This window comes from Thamnophis sirtalis, unplaced genomic scaffold, assembly GCF_051295495.1.
Source record: "Thamnophis sirtalis isolate CommonGarterSnake01/CBP01778 unplaced genomic scaffold, rThaSir2_p1.2 scaffold_6, whole genome shotgun sequence".
In the NCBI taxonomy this organism is placed as follows: domain Eukaryota; kingdom Metazoa; phylum Chordata; class Lepidosauria; order Squamata; family Natricidae; genus Thamnophis; species Thamnophis sirtalis.
Genome location: NW_028261386.1, coordinates 50630336 through 50650780, shown reverse-complemented (window position 1 = coordinate 50650780; position 20445 = coordinate 50630336). Strand labels below are relative to the sequence as shown.

Here is a 20445-nt window from a genome sequence, read left to right as displayed (position 1 = left end):
CCATCCCTGCATCTGGAACCAGAGGAAGAAGCAGACCTGTGTGGGGTAGAGTGATTAGAAGACCTATGTTTAAGGGCCGCTGCTATGCCACTTTCAATGGCCTCAGAAATTGTGTCTGCCATATGAGTGAGTGAGTAAGAGCGGCGGGGGGGGGGAGGAGAATCTTCCTCCTGATAGAGGGGCTCCTCATCCGGAGTGTTGCTCCTGCCACTCTCAGATTCATCCCCACTGCAGGCGAAGTCGCCTGGGCCCCTGGCCTCCTCAGGCTGAATGATGGATGCAACAGGAGAGAGATCATCCTCTGACTCAAGAGGATAAGTCAGGAGGGGGACTTGTCTGAGAAGGCCTTTGGGCCTGAAATAGATGGGATTCAGTGTGCTTAGTCTTGGCCTTGGCCTTGCATGGAGGTGCCTAGGTGGCACTGTCCCTGGCCTGTGGCTTGGTAATACCCCTCTGTGACTTCCTGGGGGCTTTGGGAGAGGGCTTCAGGGGGGATGCTTCTGGGGCTGGTTTGCATTTGCGGGTCCCAGCAGAAGGGATCTCATTGGAGGATAGAGGCATTTGTGGCTCAGGGGCAGGAGAAGAGGCCATGGACTGTACTCACGACTCGTTGAACACTTTCAAAATGGCCACCAGAGATCTTCATGCCAAAACAAAATGGCCGCTGAGGCTACAGAGCCTATGGGCAGGTGCCACGAGGTAGCCGAGGCCGCAAGGTAAGTGAGGGTGTCGAAGGTCCTGCGAGGAGGCTGCGGAGGCTGAGAGGAGTAGCGGCGGCGTTCCGATGGGCGGGAACGCTGAGGAGCCGTACCGGTGTGCAGCAGTGGTGGCGGTGCTTCCCGGTGATGGTGGCAGCTGCTGGCGGCTGTTCTGGGCTGCTGGAGGTTGTTGGTGGTCTTTGGCAGCGCTTGGAGTGGCTGCGGAACGAGGGAGAGGTCTGGAGCCCAGCAGAGGTAGCAGCGCAGATGGGGCCTCCAACAGCCATTGCAAAGAGGCGCTGTTTGCAGGCGCACCTCTTACTGGCAAGCTCAAGAGGCAGAAGCCTCGAAGGAGCCCTTGTGGGTCTCTCTGAAAAGCCCCGGGGCTAGTTGAGAGATTTAGTTCTGAGGAGCTATCCCGATTCCTTCCAATTTGGTGTAATTTAGATGAAATTAGAATAATATCCAATTAAATATAATTTAAATAATTATTAAAGTTGAGGAGAAAGCAGTTAGCACAGCCAGTTCGGATTGAACTGAGTCTGAAAATGTGGGAGGACACTCCTCTGGGGCGATGACATCACTTTGGTAAGAGCCGAGGTAGCGCAGTGGTTAAATGCAGCACTGCAGTTCAGCAGTTTGGCTGTTCAAATCCCACCAGGCTCAAGGTTGACTCAGCCTTCCATCCTTCCGAGGTGGGTAAAATGAGGACCCAGATTGTTGTTGGGGGCAATATGCTGACTCTGTAAACCGCTTAGAGAGGGCTGAAAGCCCTATGAAGCGGTATATAAGCCTAACTATTGCTATTGCTATTGCTATTGGTAGACTCAGTTCTATTGTTTACTGACTGAGTTAACCCATGCATGACCACTGTCTCCACCAACGTTGGAGAATAACTTGTGAACTCCACATAGGCACCAGGAAGGGCATCTAGCCAGTAAATGCTCAGCTTCATCTAGTTGACCTGACACTACCCCGAATTAAGGAATTACATGTTCATACAAAGAAAAAATATATAAGGAATGCTAGCATACAGAAATAAAATAAAATAATATCTTTTGAGGATAATAATAAGAGAGTTGTAGTTTAAGATCTTTTGAAAGAATATTGCAGAGAAGCAGAGCGAACGTCTTGGCAAGAATGGTGAGCTTTCACAGGGCTCTGTGTTAAGCCACCGTATTCTTCCTGACATGAGGTCCAATTGGACTCAATTGGATCCAAGCCGCCTTGGAGAGGTGGTGCAGGCAAAGGGGGAAGTTTCATCAGTCACAGGGAGCCTGCAAATTCACTGTCTGATCCTGAAAAACTTCTCATCCTGATGCGGGGTGGGGGGACTAGATGGCCATTAAACTGACTGGACTGAGGCTGTTACAGCTCTGATGAAAGAGCAATAAAGGAGATGAGCCAAAAACAGCGTGTGTGATCTGAGTGAACTATTCTTAATTTCCAACTCCTGTTGAGGAATTTACCCCAGAAATTAACTTCTTTCCGAAAACGAAACTTTAAAAGAGAGGAGGTGGTCTTTATTCACCCCTGTAGAATGGTGGTGACTCAATACATGAGCTTCTGACAGATCCAAGCAAGGGAAAAGAATGTGTTTGGTAAAAACAGATCTTTAGCAGGTTGGAGTTCCAGGTGGCTTGCTTGTTTTTATTTTGCCAGCTTTATGGATTCTTAAGATTCTTAAGGTTTTGAAGAAGCAAATTTTTTAAAAAGTAGGTAGGTAGATAGAGGGATAGAGAGGGAGAGAAAGAGAGAGAAATACAATTGGTAGGGATAGAGGGTAGGTAGGTAGGTAGGTAGATAAAGGGATAGAGAGAGAAATAGAGAGAGAAAGAAATACAGTAGGTAGGTTGGTAGGTAGAGGGATAGAGAGAAATAGAGAGAAAGAGAAATACAGTTGATAGGTAGGGAGAGAGAGAGTAGGTAGGTACATAGGTAGATAGAGGGGGGGGAGAGAGAAATACAATAGGTAGGGAGACAGAGAGAGTAGGTAGATACTCTTCTCTGTTGCCGCTCCGGCCCTATGGAATGAGCTACCCCCAGAGATCCGGACCCTACCCACTCTCATGGCCTTCCGAAAAGCTATCAAAACCTGGCTATTCCGGCAGGCCTGGGGCTGTTGACCTCTTGACTGAGGTGCAGCCCCACTTAGACTGGGTGCATGTTGTGTTTCTTTTAATCTGTTGTGTTTTACTTGCTTTTAATCTTTCTTAATATTCTTATTTCTGTAAGCTGCCCGGAGTCCTCCGGGATTGGGCGGCCTATAAATTCAATAAATAGAAATAGAAATAGATAGGTAGGTAGAGGGAGGGAGGGAGAGAGAAATACAGTAGGGAGGGAGGGAGGGAGATAGAGTAGGTAGGTAGGTAGATGTATTTATCCATGTGATGGAGAAGGAAATCACTGACAATCTGAAGCATCTAAGACTTGTTTCTGCTAGCACAGCACTTGATCAATGTAATTCTCATCAATCAGTTAAGGAGCTTTCCAAAAGGAAAAAAAAAAGGTTTTGCACTCTGCAAACCTCCCAAAAATAGCCCGTTTTTCACATAAACAGGCCATTTTTTTTTTAAAAAAAAGGCATGGATAGCCTTGGGGGAGGGAGACTTGCAGGGTGCTCTTGGGGGGAGGGGGGCAAAAATGAGCAAAAAAGCCTGTTTTTTGCAAAAATAGGCCTATTTTTTGTCAAAAAAATTCCATGCATAACCTTATGGAGACTTATAGAGTGCTGCTGGGGGCAGGGGGGAGAGAAATGGCTGGTTTTTTTGCTCATTTCTGCCCTCCCCAGCCCCCATCTCTCTGAAAGCCTCCATGAGGATATCTATGGCCATTTTGGTGAAGGGGCAGGGCTTTGGAAGCAAAAAATGCTGTATTCAGTGTATAAGACGCACCCAGATTTTCAGCCTCTTTTTTGAGGAAAAAAAGTATGTCTTATACTCCAAAAAACTACGGTAGCATGGCAAGAACAGATAGAATAATGGCACATCTAATTAATCCATGAGCTGAGCTATGGCTCTGTGCTTTTGTAGTGTAAAATTCCTCCTTATTTTCAAAGAACCTTATTAATCTTACTCAATGGCTTTATTGCTTCTTCATTCCTGAATGTACCCAAATCTTCTGTAGTACTTTCTGATTTTTCTTCAAGTTTGCTATCATCTTCAAATGAGCTGTTCAAAATTTCATCAAAATCTAATGTTTCCTTCAAAGATTCTGCAGAAGATTCTGCAATATAATCGTCATCATTTTGGTAATATTTTCTATGATACTCCTTTTCATAGGGAATTCTCAGACAAATATTTATTTCAAATATTGGGGAATATTCCTCTTCTCCTTTTAGTTCCCTTTTCACTTCTTCTAGGATCTAAAGTCATATGAAAATATAACAAAAATTGAATATTCTTTTTTTTAAATCATGCAAATGGAACTAGAGAGTATTAAAAACAAAAGATTTTCAATCTAAAACAAGGAACAAATAAAGGCAGAAGAAAACAGCATTATTTTTGACTTGATACTAATCAATAGAGAAGACTATATTATGATAATGTGCTTTTGAATCTGTTGTAAAGCATAAAAAGATGTTTGAGAAATATGGAAAATGTAATTAATCTTCATAAGTTTTTTTCATAAGGAACCATGAAATGATTTTGTATTTAAAGGCAAGATTTTGTCTTTAAAGGTATAACAATAAATAGCTTTCAGCATGTATTTAAACTTAAATTTTAAAAATTAAATTTAATCATTATTATATTGAATTTTAAGATAAATATGAAATATTGGATAATCTGTGTTGTAAGATACCTTCATTTAGAAATCAATTCACCTTATCTATATCACTGACAGTAACAATTTCACGTTGTGCTTCTGATTTCTTTGAACGGTGCAATAATTTCCGAGTATCTTCAAAATGCTCATTTTCATATACCCACTGGCATCTATTTTCAGTCAATAACCCAAGTGCTTTATCAATTGTATCTTTATATGCTCTGCATATGTGAAAAAACAGGAAAAAATCCTAATTTATATTTTAAATAGCATAATTCATTTTAATAACTGACAATACCGCAAAGTATACATCAAGATGCTGTGGCAATACTAGGAAATAGTAGGGATGTAGCAGTACTAGGAGATAGAATAGACAACTCCCAGAATTCTCCAGTCAGAAGGGGCTCACAAATAATGAAGGCAGAGAAGGTGAACCATCTTGAACCATGCACACATGTGAGAGATATTATAGCTTAGTTATAGATATTTTCTTTTTACCAGAATAAAGCTAGCACATGTAACTCAAGAGACAAAAAGGAGCAATAAATTATTATTCATTTACTTAATTATACACTATATCCATTTTTATTTAAAATATAAATACTTGGTGCTTTACTTATGTTCCATAAGCGTTTATTCCAAGAATTGTTTTATAATTTTTATAATAAGTAACCCAAGCTTAAAAATAAAGGAAATATAACAGTAACAATAATACTAAATAATAATAAGGAATCTAAAACAGAATTTTATAAGCAATATTATTAAATAAGAGGCAGTGTTTTAATCATGAAATAGGCAAAACTAACCTCATAAGGCTTTCATTTGTCTTCCTTTTTGAAATTGTCATATTACTGGAACCTTTAAATATCTCCCAAAGAGTATTTAGGGCATTGTTTACCAATCTGCGAAGAAATTCTTGAAAGATTCTATCTACAAGCTTAACAAACTTAGAAAAGCGTTCCATAATATGCCGCCATTCAGCTATCTCAAAGTATTTTGGTTTCTCTTTGAAATCATGCAGTGGATGCTGAAAAAGTGTTTCTGCTCCCTTCATTTTTGCCACCTACAGCATTATGAAATAATAAATTTGCACAAGTAATAAATATATACAGTATTTTTTCATCATTTAGACATTTTGTATTATTTACTTTTTATCTCACTTTTTTCAACAAGGAAAACAAAGTTTGAAGAAATTTCATATATAAGAATTTAGATTAGGCCTCCTCCGAGTTCCATCTGCCAGTCAGTGTCGACTGGCAACCACACGGAGGAGAGCCTTTTCAGTAGTAGCTCCGACCCTTTGGAACGATCTCCCCGTGGAGATTCGTACCCTCACCACCGTCTAGACCTTCCGCACAGCCCTTAAGACCTGGCTAGCCCGTCAGGCCTGGGGATAAAGATAATATGTCCCCACCCAAATGATGAATGAATGTTGTTTATTATTTTACTTTTATGTATTGCTTTGCATTTATTGTCTTGTACCCTCCCTTCCTTATTTTATGTAAGCCGCCCTGAGTCCCCTCAGGGAAAAGGGCGGCCTATAAATTCTAAGAAAATGAAAATGAAAATGAAATTTCTTATCAGAATTGCCGTATAGCAAAAAGGGTGGTGGTAGCAGTGAATAACAACTGCAACCACAGCCTTGACTATTGAAAATTGACTAAGTTTGACCACAATTTCAGATATCTATGAAACTCTTATAGAAGACAAATAGGACTGGACTGAAAACCAACCTTACTTTGAAAAGGAGTCCAGAACCTCTAAGAATCAGGAATTTCTAATGAACTTCTAACATAACAAGACAGTCCAATAAAGAATATTATGGTAGAAATTATACTCCACAATCCATTGATATAGAAAATTGGCAGCATTGCAGTTGCTTGTATATGAAATTAACAAGTTGGAGAGAAAAATTATCTATCACATTTTAGAACTCCTCGTGTAATTACAGCACAGAGATCAAAATATTGGGAAATTCATATCAATTGAAGATGAAATACCCAGATGTTTAAAAATAAAGAGATTGATGATAAGATTGAGAATTCATATCAATTTTCTATAAATCCTATGAATCAACAATGGGAGGGATGAAATGTGAAAATAAACTTTCCAAATTGAAGGCCTTCAAAGAGCTAGTAGGTTTTGCTGTGGCTGCTCCACGGAAAGTACTGGAATGGGAAAGAGAAATACTATAGTATGCAAATAGTGGACACATTTTATTTGACAACTATAGCTAGGACCTAATCATAACTGACACAATTAGAATATGTTAATCATAGAACATGAGTTATTCAAATTAACATAAGAATAATAAAGGATAAAAAGTTCCAGTGTATATGAAAAATATATGATTATACAGGCTGGATTCTTGAGCCATTGAATGATAGGGAAATATGTACCCTGAGTAAAGGTGAGTCAACTGCAGTTTCTTCAAAAATATAAGCAATTATGCTCTGATGGAAAGCAGTGTCTGTGAAATAGACATCATATATGCAAGCGATATGGAAATGGTGAAAACTTATTAAGTCATGATCAGAATGATAATAGTTTGGAACATCTTGTTAGATGATCCTGATCTTATTGTTGAAGACTATGTAAGGGAAGCAAAGATCTGATATTAAGAGAGGACCTCTAATGCAACAGAATCATCCATAGGTCATGTCATGGAAAACCTGAAGTTTTTCCAGCATGACTAAAAGGTTATATTCTTTCAGAAAGTAATGGTAAAGAACATCCACACCGGTGTGCTAAGTGCTGGTGACATCGACCACCATCAAGCCCTTTTGTATTTTAAATTTATTTTATATACATTTGTATATGTAGTTAGTTGTAGTTATATGTATACAGTTAGAACAATTAATCAGTGATAAAAAGTTCCAGTGTATATGAAAAATATATGATTATACAGGCTGGATTCTTGAGCCAAGAGACTTGCCTCTAGAAGTTCTAGGTGTTCCAACACTGGAGGTTTTTAAGAAGCGATTGAACCACCATTTCTCTGAAATGGGAAACATTTTTCTGCTTGAGCAGCTGGCTGGACTAGAAGACTTCCAAGGCCCCTTCCAACTCTGTTATTCAGTTATATTTTTACGTACTTTTTTATACGTATATTCTATGCCTGATTTTAATTTTATCAACGAGAGATATAGAGAGATGCATTGGTCATTGTTGCTGAAGTGTTAGATTACTACACTATTCAATGCACTAAGAAGATAAATGAATAAGATGATGTTTATGGTCCTTTCAAATGCAGAGATTTCTGTGGTCCTTTTAACTCCAGAAAATATGGTTTTTAGTTACTTCTGAACCAAAACTAGAACTAATTCATCAGAAATATCTTGTATCCTCAAGAGAGAAAATAGTATATGTAAGCATCTAATTTCAAAATCATGCATTAGTCTGCTAAGAATGTTAAAAGGAGAGTAAGATAATTATGATCAGATAGTAAAATATATTGTTCATCATTACTTCCTCCATCAGATTAGAAAAAATAATTGTTATACTTACTGAGAGTTAAAAGTCTTAACAATATAACATAAGAAAAATATTAAAGTATATTGGAAATATATTCAGGTATGAACATATTCAAGATAAAAATGCAAAGAAAATATACAAATACATTAATTACCTTTAAAAAGCAGGTTTTAATTACTTTAATTACTTTATCTTTAAAAGCTTGGATTTGAGATAAAGAATGTTGACTCTGTTGATATTGTTCCTCACAAAATTTATCCAATGTGTATGTATAAGACCTATTTATCTAAAAATAAAAGAAAAATATTATAAGCAACTACAATTTTTCTGAAACAGAATGTCACGGCGGCCTCCCTCAGTAACCAAGAAAGAAACTACTCAACTCCATTTTGCAGAATTAAGAGTACTTTTACTAGTCATAAGTAGATAGCAGCTAGACAAAGCAAGATCTGAGGCAAAAGCGCGCGGAATCATAGATATCAATATGTGACCCAACCCCTTCCCCTTGGTAACCCCATCCCATAGCCCAATCGGTACACCCCACAGGTGTCATGTGGGAGACATCTTCAAAAAGCATCATCAGGCTGGTATGCCGGACAGTTGGCCTTGGCAGCAAATCCTCTATCCGCAACATGCACAGTAGATGGTGAGAACAACTCCCTTCTTACAGTCACTCCTGCACTGAACACTTCCCCACCCAAATACCATACCCCCCTCCCTGTTTCAATGGCAGCCGAAAGCAAGCAGCAAAACAGAGGCTGACACAGATACAAATTCTTATGTATTTTTCTCATTCATCTGCATAAGAATACATATTGGCACATCAACAATAAAATGTAAATAGTGAACAGTACACACACATGCAAATATACTTATTAATGTATCACAGTTGATACAGCTGCTAACAGATTTTCCTAAATTGCATTAATGGGCAGTCAAAACTTGAGATGCAATTTTTTTAAAATCAGGGAGCAAGTAGAAGGAAAATGTGGCCTTAAATCCCCAGTTTGAAATGTTGTCCATCTGAATAAATTTATTTAATATTAGACCTGTCACTTGTTGATCCTCAGATGCAAAACTCATCAATACAAAATATAATGCCTCCAGATATCTAGATATCTTGCGCCTTTATGACCTCTCCGAGGTAGTGGATCCAGGAGGGCTCCTTGGTTCACCGAGGAACTCCGGGAGATGAACCGCCAAAAGAGACGCCTAGAGCGCCGCTCGATGGCTAGTAACTCTGAATCTGACCAAGCACTGATGAGAGCCTATATCAGGACCTATCTCATGGCGATACGGACGGCAAAATGTGCGCATTTTTCCACTCTTATTGCATCCGCAGAATCCCGCCCAGCCGCCTTGTTTAGAATAGCCTGCTCCCTCTTGAAAGGGAGGGATGCGGACGACCCTTTACAGGATAGAGCTGTGGAATTTGTCCAGTTTTTGTTGGATAAAGTCACTCGGATTCGGACGGACCTGGACTCCAATTGTACGGTACCAGCCGAGGTACCGGGGGAAGGTCTTGAGCGGATTTTCTGGAGCGAATTTCAACTTGTCACCCCTGAGGAAGTGGACAAGGCCATGGGAGTGGTGAGTGCCTCCACCTGTATTCTGGGCCCATGCCCCTCCTGGCTGGTCTCGGCCAGCAGGAAGGTGACACGTGGCTGGCTCTAGATGATTGTTAACACCTCTCTCCGGGAGGGGTCTTTCCCGCCCCCTCTAAAGGATGCAGTGGTGAGACCCCTCCTGAAGAAACCTTCTCTGGACCCAGCCATTCTGAATAACTATCGTTCAGTCCCCAACCTCCCTTTCGTAGGGAAGGTTGTTGAGAAGGTGGCGGCCTTTCAATTCCGACGGACCTTGGATGAAGCTGATTATCTGGATCCCTTTCAGTCGGGTTTCGGGCCTGGTTACAGCACGGAAACTGCTTTGGTCACGCTGATCAATGATCTCTGGTGAGCCAGGGATAGGGGTCACTCCTCTATCCTAGTGCTTCTTGACCTCTCAGCGGCCTTCCATACCATCGACCATGGTATACTTCTGCAACGGTTGCGAGAGGTGGGAGTGGGAGGCACCGTCCTGCGGTGGTTCTCCTCCTACCTCTCGGACAGGTCGCACTCGGTGCCAATCAATTACGGGGTGCCGCAGGGTTCGGTCCTGTCCCCCCTCCTATTTAACATCTACGTGAAGCCACTGGGTGAGATCATACGCCAGCACGGGATAAAATACCACCAATACGCGGATGATACACAATTGTATCTGTCCGCCCCGTGCCAACTCAGCGAAGCAGTAGAAGTGATGTGCCAGTGCCTGGAGGCTGTCACGGTCTGGATGGGAGCGAACAAGCTTGCACTCAATCCCGACAATACCGAGTGGCTATTGATGCTCCCTCCCAAGGATGGTCCAGCTATTCCATCTCTTAACCTGGGGGGCGAAACTATATGCCCCTCAGAGCGGGTTCGCAATTTGGGAGTCCTCCTGGATCCGCAGCTGACGTTAGAACATCATTTGTCAGCTGTGACCAGGGGGGCCTTTGCCCAGGTTCGCCTGGTGCACCAGTTGCGACCCTATCTGGACCAGGAGGCCCTTCGGATGGTCACTCACGCCCTTGTCACCTCAAGACTGGATTACTGTAACGCGCTCTACCTGGGGCTGCCCTTGAAGAGTGTTCGAAGACTGCAGCTGGTCCAGAATGCAGCCGCGCGAGCGATAGTGGGGGTACCTAGGTACACCCACGTTACACCTATCCTCCGCGAGCTGCACTAGCTTTCCATTGGTCTCCGGACACATTTCAAAGTGCTAGTCGTTACTTTTAAAGCCCTACATAGTTTAGGACCTGGTTACTTGAGAGACCGCCTCCTGCCATTTACCTCCCAGAGATCAATACGATCGCACAGATTAGGCTCCTCCGGATTCCATCTGCCGATCAATGTCGGCTGGCGACCCCCCGGGTGGAGGGCCTTCTCTGTAGCTATGGAACGATCTCCCCGTGGAGATCTGGACCCTTACTACTCTTCCGGCCTTCCACAAAGCGATTAAGACCTGGCTGTTCCGGCAGGCCTGGGGCTGTTGATTTTTATCCAGCCCCATTCTAAGCTGTATGAATGTTGTACAATTTTAATGTTTGTTCTTTTTAATTTTTATATGTCCCCTTTCCCCATTTATCTGTAAGCTGCTGAGTCCCTAGGGCAGTGATGGGCAACCTTTTTGGCGTGGTATGTCAAAAATCGGCAAAAAATTGAGCATAACTCGCGTTGTGTGCCACTTCGACAAAAACATAATTTTGCGCAATTTATAGTTTAAACTACAAAAATGTATAATTGCAATATATAATTGTATTTAATAAACCAAAAACAAATTATTTAACATACCTGCTTAGTAACTTCTTTGTTCATCAGTCGATTTCGTATGTTGCCCTTGATATTATTGAACTTGTTTGGGGTGCCATGAACCAGGGCTGTGGAGTCGGCTGCTTCCAGCTCCATGTCCTCATCAACATGCCGCTCCAGCCCGCCCCTGCTATGAATATTCCTAGTGACGCGAGGGCGAAGAATATGAATATTCATAGCGGGGGCGGGCCGGAGCGGCATGTTGATGAGGACGTGGAGCTGGAAGCAGCAGACTCCACAGCCCTGCCGTGAACTGAGATAAGTGAGGGGGAGGGCGAATTCTTTAACTAACCAGGAGTAGACTCTCTGTGCCGGCCTGACTGGAGAGAGGCGCGCACTGTTCCCGCGCTCCTCTCCTGCGGGTCCTCCCTCGCCGCGCTGATGACGTGTGTGCGCACGGCACGCACGCCTTACCAGCAGCCCCTGCGCTCAGAAAGGGGAAGCGGCGATACAGTAAGTGAGTGTGGGCGGGGGAGATCACACGTCCCGCCCCCCCATTCCTCCAGCACAGATTTTTTCATCCTTGGCGGCCGTGCAGGAGCCGAGGATGAATCGCATGAAATCCTGTGCGTGTCACCCCAAATGGCTACGCGTGTCAGCACTGACACGCGTGTCATAGGTTCGCCATCACTGCCCTAGGGAGTGGGCGGCATACAAATCCCAATAAAGTCAAAGTCAAAGTCAAGTCAGCCCAGATATGTGTGTATGAAGGGAGCAAGGAAGAAATTGAATGGTTTATCACACTTTCAAACTACTATTAATTTTAGTATAAAGATTATAATTAATAGTTGATCGAGTATATGTCACTTACTAATAAGGAATATACAGTAGCAGGAATGTCACAATGAATACTTCTATAGTAGAACATAACCATGAAGGTAAAAACATAAAAACATGACCTTTAATTTGTTTTTCTTTTAACATTTTCCAATTTCTCATACAAGCTATAAACTTGTATGTAACATACAGAATTAAAGCAGAAACCTGAATAAAACTAAAAAATTAGGTAATAACTGAACATGACAAAACCTTTTGTCTCACACTAACAGTTCAGAATAATATTGGTGGTTAGAAAAAGAAAAAGGAACAGTACATTAACACATTTAAGTTATATGTTTCTTTACATTTTCTCTATTCAGGTAATCCTCAAGTTACAATTGGGGCCAGAATTTCTCATGCCAAGCAATGCCATTATTAAGTGAGTCATACCCAATTTTACAACTTTTTTGCCACAGTTATTAAGCCAATCACTGCAGCTGTTAAGTGAATCATATTGTTAAGCACAGCAGGCTTCCCCCATTGACTTTGTTTGTTAGAAACCAGCTGGAAAGGTCACAAATAGTGATTACATGACCCAGGATGTTGCAACCATTGTAAATACATGCTGGTTGCCAAGCACCCAAATTTTGAACATGTGACCCTGGAGTGCTGTGCCAGTCATAAGTGTGAAAACTTTTTTCAGTGCCATTGTAATTTCAAAACAGTCACTATATGAATGGTTGTGAGTTGAGAACTACATGTATATTTATTATTTGTGCCTTCAAGTCAGTGTTGAATTCTGAAACTTTTTTGTTAAGATTTTGGTTTACCATTGTCTTGTTCCTAGGGCTGAGAGAGAGCAACCAGCCCAAAGTCATCAGATGGCTTTTGTGCCTAAGAGGAGCACAATATAGAACTCAGTCTCACAATTTCTAGCCTGATGTCTTAACAACTACATCAAGCTGGCTCTTATTTCTTTCTTTTTTTAAAACATTTAAAATATTTACTCTCACCTTTATGAAATTTATAGTTGTTTTTTCAGATGATCCAGGCTTCTCTGGATTACTCACATCTACACACAAGGTTTGGAGATAAAATAAGCAACTTTGCAATATCTCGTCAGCAAAAAATAGTTGCTTATACAATATCATTCTGCAAACAGAATAATATCAATATTTTAAATTACTACAAGTTTTCAGTTTATAATAATAAATATAATTAGACATATACCTTGGAATTCCACAATTCATCTTAAAAGTCATTATCTACATATTTGATCGTCATATATGGATTTATTTACTTTGTCTGAAAGAGACTCTAAACTAAAAGTGTTTAGAGAAGATTGGAAAGGGAAGGCCATCTTTCTCAATGGTTTGCCTATTGCTCAATTAACAGAAAGATGTAAACTGGATATGGAAGAATTTGTTGTTACCAATGGGAAAACTGATTTTGAGTTGGATTTATGTACTAATAATGAACATGTAATTGCTAAGATGCATAAATTATTATTTAAAATGAATATGAGGGTGAAATGTTAAAGATTGTTTAATCAAACGGGCAAGAAACTTTGATTGTATAATCAAATTGGCAAGAAACCTTTATGTTATAAAGGTTATAACATAATCCTTGATCAATGAGAAAATATGTGCAGTAAAGGACTGAAATTTACACTGGATAATAACTTAAATAGAGAGATAATGTATCATTGGCATTTAACACCAGTAAATTGTCAGAGGGTTTGTATAAGGATGTGTCAAATACATATTGGAAATGTATACAATCTGAAAATACATTTTATCCCTTCTGGTGGCCATGTAAAAAACTAAGACTTTTTGGAATCACATAAGTATTTTTAACTCCAACAATTCTTGGACTGAATGCACTTTTATCCTCAAAACATGCACATATCCTCAATGTGATGTTTCATTTGATTTTTCCTCTTCAGACCTGTGTTTTACATTTGTCACTTTTTAAAAGATGCCTCCTGAAAAAAGGGTAATCAACTCACTCAGTACAAATATCTGGCCTTTATACTTACTGGTTTCTCCTTATTTTTGAATAATTAACAATATTTTTCCAGAGGTTAAAATATTTCTTTTTTCTGAAAAGAAGAGAAAAATCTTCTGAGAAAGAGAGAAACAAATTTCATTGTATAATCAAGGATTATTGAGCCAGTATGTAATTTATTTTGTATAACAATCACCTACAAATATTACATATTTAACATAATTTCATATGACTAAAATGTAATAACTATTTTAACAGAATATGGCAACTTTCCCTGATGGCTTCCCCACTGACTTGCTGAGCAAACCAGCAGAGGAAATAGCAAATGTTAATCACATGATTACAGGCCATTTGATAACTGTGAAAAAGTTGCCAAGCACCCAAAATATGGTCAAATGACTATTGGGGGAGGGAGGACTGGCATGACCATTTACAATGGCTAGAAGTACTTTACAGACTGTAAAGCACCCATTCTAAGGCCATCATAAACAGCTGGCTGAAGTCAAGGATTACCCATAACTCATTACTTCATTGCCACATAACTATTGAAACATATTCTATATGGGACATGAAATGAAGACAACTAAAATTCCAAAATGCAGTGGCTAGAATGCTAACCAAACAATATGTGCAATCTAACATCAGTACTGCCATTGGCACACCAATCATCTTTGGCTAAGAGAAGCACCAGACACCTAGCTTTGACTAGCCTATTTGTGTAGAGGTGGGAGTGGGCATAGGTCAGAGGAATATTGACCCCGTGGAAAATTATATGTAGCTATTCTATGCCCAGACAAAAACAAACTATTAAAGTCCCAAACTAAAACAATACCACAGAAAAATAAAAATAAAAGACACTAGACTAGATCAGCATGGTTGCATAGCTCTCTGAAAAGCTGAGGACAAGAAGGACAAGTATAAAAAATGAAAACAGGGATATATAACTAAAACAGAATACCAGCAAGTAGCCTGAAACTGCAGAGATGGAGGATGGCTAGGACTAAGACTTTCAACAAATGCCAATAATAATAGCAACAAAAAAGCCTAACACATCAAAAACATCATAGTGCGAGATCAAACAGATACACAAATCAAAATACGTAAGAAAACACCTATCCACAAGAACCGGATGGTTTATACCCAACAGTATTGAAAACACTGGCAGATATGATCTCAGAACCACTGAACAAAATCTTTCAGAGCTCTTGGAGCATGGGAAAACTGCCAGAGGGCTGGAAAAGAGATGATATGACTCCACTCTTCAAAAGAGAAAAAAGGGGATCAAAAAACTGTAGACCAATCAGCTTGATATCAATACTTGGAAAAACCCTTCAAAAGATAATCAAATAGCAGATTTGTGAGCACCTAGAAATGAAAAAAAGCAATTACTAGAAGCCAACATTTGTTTGTTAAAAAAGAAATCATGCCAGACAAATCTTTTTATCTTCTTTGATAAAGTGACTAAATTAATAGATGATGGAAATGCTGTGGATATACCGTTTCTCTGAAAATAAGATCTCCCAGGATAATAAGCCCAATCGGACTTTTCAGTGCATGTGCTAAAACAAGCCTTCCCCCGAAAATAAGCCCTCCCTGAAAATATCGCAACATAGCAACAACCATGAGGTGACCACTTTCACTGCTGACTGCACCACAAAAATAATAAGACCTCCCTGAAAATAAGGCCAATCGCTTATCTCAGGAGTCAAAAGAAAATAAGACCCTGTCAAATTTTTGGGGACACACAGTTTACTTGCACTTCAGTAAGGTATTTGACACTACTTCTTCTACAGCCTACCTCTTGGTAAGGGAGAACAATGTGGGATAAACTATGCCAGGGGTCACCAACCTTTCGGACCACAGGAACCACTAAATTCATAATTTTAAATCCCCCAGACCACTAATATGAATCCAGCGCTCACTTTCTCTCATTCTCACTCTTTCATCTCTTATCTCTCTCTTTTTCTCTCTCTCATCTCATCTCTGTCTCATCTCTCTTATTTCTCTCATCTATCTCTTTCTCTCATCTCTCTTGAGGCATAGAGGAAGTTGCGCATCTCCCAGTTGTGAAGCACCAACAAGGGCTGGAAGAAATGCCCATGAGATCCAGCAAGAAATAAAGTTTCGCTCTCGCTCTGGAATATGGAGTGAATCTCCATCCCCCACCCTGCCCTTCTCAGGCCAGGCGAGGAGTGACTGGGAGGGGCAGGACTCAGCCAACAGGAAACCGTAGCAGGGGGACAAAAGAGCCGCAAATTGCCAACATCCTTTGCTTCAGCCTGCCTGAGCCGCAAACCCTCCAAGCCACAATAGCAACATTACCTCATTATGGCAGGCGAGGGCTGCACTACTCCTTGCACATTGCACCTCCTGCAAAGTTGCCAGTTGCAGAGACAGAGAGACAGAGAGACAGAAAGAGAGAAAGAGAGAGACAGAGAGAGATAGACAGAGAGACAGAGAGAGAGAAACAGACAAAAGAGAGAGACAGACAGGCAGGCAGGCAGGCATCCCCGAGCAGCTCCCCTCTCCAGGTGTGCCATGGACCTCTAAAAAGTTTTCACAGACCACCGATTGGTGACCTCTAGACTATACCAACACCAGATAGAGTCATAGTTGGCTGGCCAACTACACTCAGCATGTAGTCGTTAAAGAAACTATATCTACAAGAAGGGAAGTGCATAGTGGAGTACCTCAAGGTTCTGACATAAGCTTCATAGATGATCTAAATGGGGGAAGAGAAGGGTAACTCAAAATTTGGAAGAAATTGTCAACACCTTGGAAAATAAAATCAGAAGATAAACTATGATTCAGAACAATCTTGACAGATATGAGCATTGGGCCCTAGCCAAACAAGATGCAGTTCAGTGGTGAGAAAAGCCTGGTCCTGCACTGTAGGCAGGAAAAACCAAATGCACAGATATAGAATAACGGTATCTGACTCAACAATAACTGCAAGAGGGAGTTTAGTGTCCTCATAGACCATCATTTAAAATATGAATTAGTAGTGTACTGCAATTGCCAAAAAAGCAAATGAAGTCCTGAGCTGCATCAACAGAGGCATAGCATCAAGATTAAGAGAAATGCTAGTATGTACTGCACTAGTGAGGCCATACTTGGAATACTGCTTTCAAATCTGGTCACCATGATATAAAAAAGATGCTCAGGCTCTAGAAAGTGTGCAGAGAAGGGCAACGAAAATGATAAGGTGTCTGGAAGTTAAGTCGTATAAGAAACAGTTAAGGGAATTAGTCATATCTACTCTAAGAAAGAGAAGAATTAGGGATAGCACAGCTGTTTTCCAGTACTTGAAGAGCTGTCACAGAGAAGGGGCCAACTTATTCTCCAGAGTATCTGAGGGTAGGACAAGAAGCAATGGATGGAAGCTTGTTAAAGAGAGATCCAATCTGGAACTAAGGAGAAATTTTCTGACAGTGAGAGCAATTAACAAATGGGACAACTTGCCTCCAGAAGTTGTGGCTACTCAGTCACTGGAAGTTTTTTTTAAAAAAGATAGGACAATCACTTGTCCTGGATAGTATAATGTCTCCTCTTTGGGAAAGGGGTTGTACTAGGAGATTTCAAAGGTTCCTTCCAGCGCTATGATTCTGACATACCATTTTGTGTAGTCTTAAATCTCACTGCATGTATTTTGATGGGTTTGAAATGAACATGTTCAGTACAGTAGGAAGCTAGCTTTATATTAAGGTGCAAGAAGAAATATCCCGGGGGGGGGGGGGTGTCTATCCATGTTGCTATTTGTGCATTTTAAGATTATGTTGTCCTATCTCAAATGCTGAAATAAAAGGTGCTATAAATTGGTAACCACCAGTGTACATTGATTCTTGTTTTTTGAAAGCAAAACTTTGGGAAAAAAATCTCCCCATAACGAATTCCTTGAATACAGTTGACTATAAATTTTCTGTCATGAGATTTATTTTTCAACCCTATAAAAAAAATTTCTGAACACTTCAGGCAGAGAAAAGTGCAAAAAGGAAATGCTTTGAGTTGGTAATCATCTTTTGATGCACAACACAGAGAGTTATAGATGAATGAATATGTGGAAATAAACTTATATAGAAAATCTGTATAGCTGAAAAAGGCTAGTTTCCACACTGAACTGTTTTGTCACACAGAGCCAATCACAACATCCAAAATAACCTACTACAGATTGAGTAAATAATTGCACAGATATCTTTGTACCATAAATATCTCTTACCTGAAATTAGAATACAAATCCATGTTATGTAACACATTATAAAGTTGCCTTTCATATAACCATTCCATTACTGGACTTATTTCCATTTCTTGTTTTCCATACATGGAAGTGAACTGGAAAATGAGGCAAAAGCTAATTAGGATATTTAACTATATTTCAGTATTTATGAATTTACATTCCATTGTTGGGAGAAAAATCCATCTGGTTCAGTTCCAAGCAGGTAGAAAGACATTGGAGACAAAATGGAGGGCGAAGGTTGATTGGGCAGATGGCCCATTTATTGATGAAGCAGAAGCACATGGGTGGTTCTGGGCACATAGAGTTGAGAGGGTTTTTTTTTACCTTCTCTTGGGCTTTGCACTTGAGCTTCCTGTTCCTGTGCAATAACATGTATTCTGTTGACTGTTGTCAGATTCCCATGGGGGCATATAGGGGTTATGTAGGGGTCATAGCTGAGGTTGTCAGCACTCCCAGGTTCAGTTGAGTTTGAACTGCTGAGATGATGCAATGAAGAGGCTTTTGGCAATGCCTATTGTATCTGAGGGCTAATCCTACCTTTGTTGGATCTTGGGTGAGAATATTTGCTTATCTTTATCTCTTAAGTGCTGACATCTGCTGAAGGCTATTAAGAAAGGTGGAGGCTGCTTTGTCTCCAAGAGCATATTTCTCCCTTTAGGGAAATATAATATTCTTCTTTTCTAATATTTCATAAAACATTTCATTCTTCTAGGAGCGGGATTGTCCTAACTTTCTACACTATCATCATATTTTTTTAATGTTCAAATAAAGGCAAATCTGATTGTTCAGATTTATAGCACATTCCCTCAACAATCCTGCCAAAGGAAACCACAATAATATTTGTATAAAGCAAGAGTGAGTAGTGTCTGGTCCACAGACTATGTACAACTCCATCTGCATCTTAGCACCTCAAATTTATATCAAAGTTTGGTGAGAAAATGGCTTATTTTTTTTTACTTTTCAAAATTAAGGATGGAGATAGAAGCTGGAAACTCTGAGAGCTCCAATTCAAATCACTTAAATTCCCATTCTTAAATTCTCACCCAAAAAGCAGCAGCAGGAGAAATCCTGTTTAATAATTATGCTACCAAAGTTCAGCACCAAAAATTAAGAATTATTTCTGAATTTTGTAAAGTGATTATTAGGATGGAAGCCATTTGGCTACAAAAAACTTACTGCTCCCATTCTCATTATTACCTCTCTACCCCATGCAAGAAACATAATAAACAATTCAATATCACCACTTTCTTACAGTCTTCTAATTTCAGAAGCTAAATATTGATAATGATCACTAATTTCTCAAATATTACCTACTCCTGAAAGATAAATAGGCAGCAGTGATAGAAAAACAAAAGTGAAAAATCTGTTCTGCTCCATTGCACTGTAATGTTTATATATCTTTACCTTTAGAGGGTGCTGGTGAATTACAAAAAGAATAACTTAGTGATGCAGCTATCATTCTTTGTGCTTATCTTTTTAAGGATGGGCGGGGGGGGGGAATACTGTGCACAAAATATCTTTGTGGCTTGCAAACCCACCCATACTTTTTTATTCAAACCATTTTATTTTTATCAATTTTTTCATTAAATAATATGCATAAGTATACCCAATATGATGGGGATCAGCCATCTTTAACAGTCTCTACAAGATCTGGAGGGTGAAGTCACTTGGCATTTTATTAGAAAAAAACTTTCTTGAAAAAAAATACTCAAATGGATACGATATCCTAAGGCAAAAGAATGAATAAAAAGCAAATTTTATCCATTCTTCCTTGTTGAGAGTGAGAAATAAAATGAGCAGAGCTGATATTTTCAGAACACTTCCTCTATTCTGTTCTTCTATTCTTTTAGAGTTTACATTAGAGTTTTTCATTGTTTGATCTACAGTTCAGAAGCAGTCAGAAAAAGGTTCAGAACCAGGTTGACAGTGCTTACCATAATGTTCTTGTACAAGCTGCCCTTCTAAAAAAAACATCTATGGAGCACAAGTGTGAATTAATATTTTTCAACTGCTTCTCTGTGTTTTGTTGTTATATCTTTCCTCGGGGAAATGCAGATCAATTTTTATTTTATTTTGTTATTTTATTTTATGCCTCAATTCAATTGAATTCTAAGACATG

The 20445-nt window shown here is 39.9% G+C and overlaps 1 protein-coding gene across 1 annotated transcript in view; it reads right to left on the bottom strand.

The window, feature by feature from the left end:
• The window catches only part of DNAH14 (dynein axonemal heavy chain 14), a 230549-nt gene that overhangs the window by 198690 nt on the left and 11414 nt on the right, over positions 1 to 20445 (bottom strand). The window contains 8 exon segments of the mRNA XM_087718645.1: positions 1547 to 1668; positions 3774 to 4062; positions 4522 to 4684; positions 5270 to 5526; positions 8092 to 8223; positions 13099 to 13237; positions 14124 to 14186; positions 18309 to 18421. Coding sequence (XP_087574771.1) covers positions 1547 to 1668; positions 3774 to 4062; positions 4522 to 4684; positions 5270 to 5526; positions 8092 to 8223; positions 13099 to 13237; positions 14124 to 14186; positions 18309 to 18421 — 1278 coding nt within the window.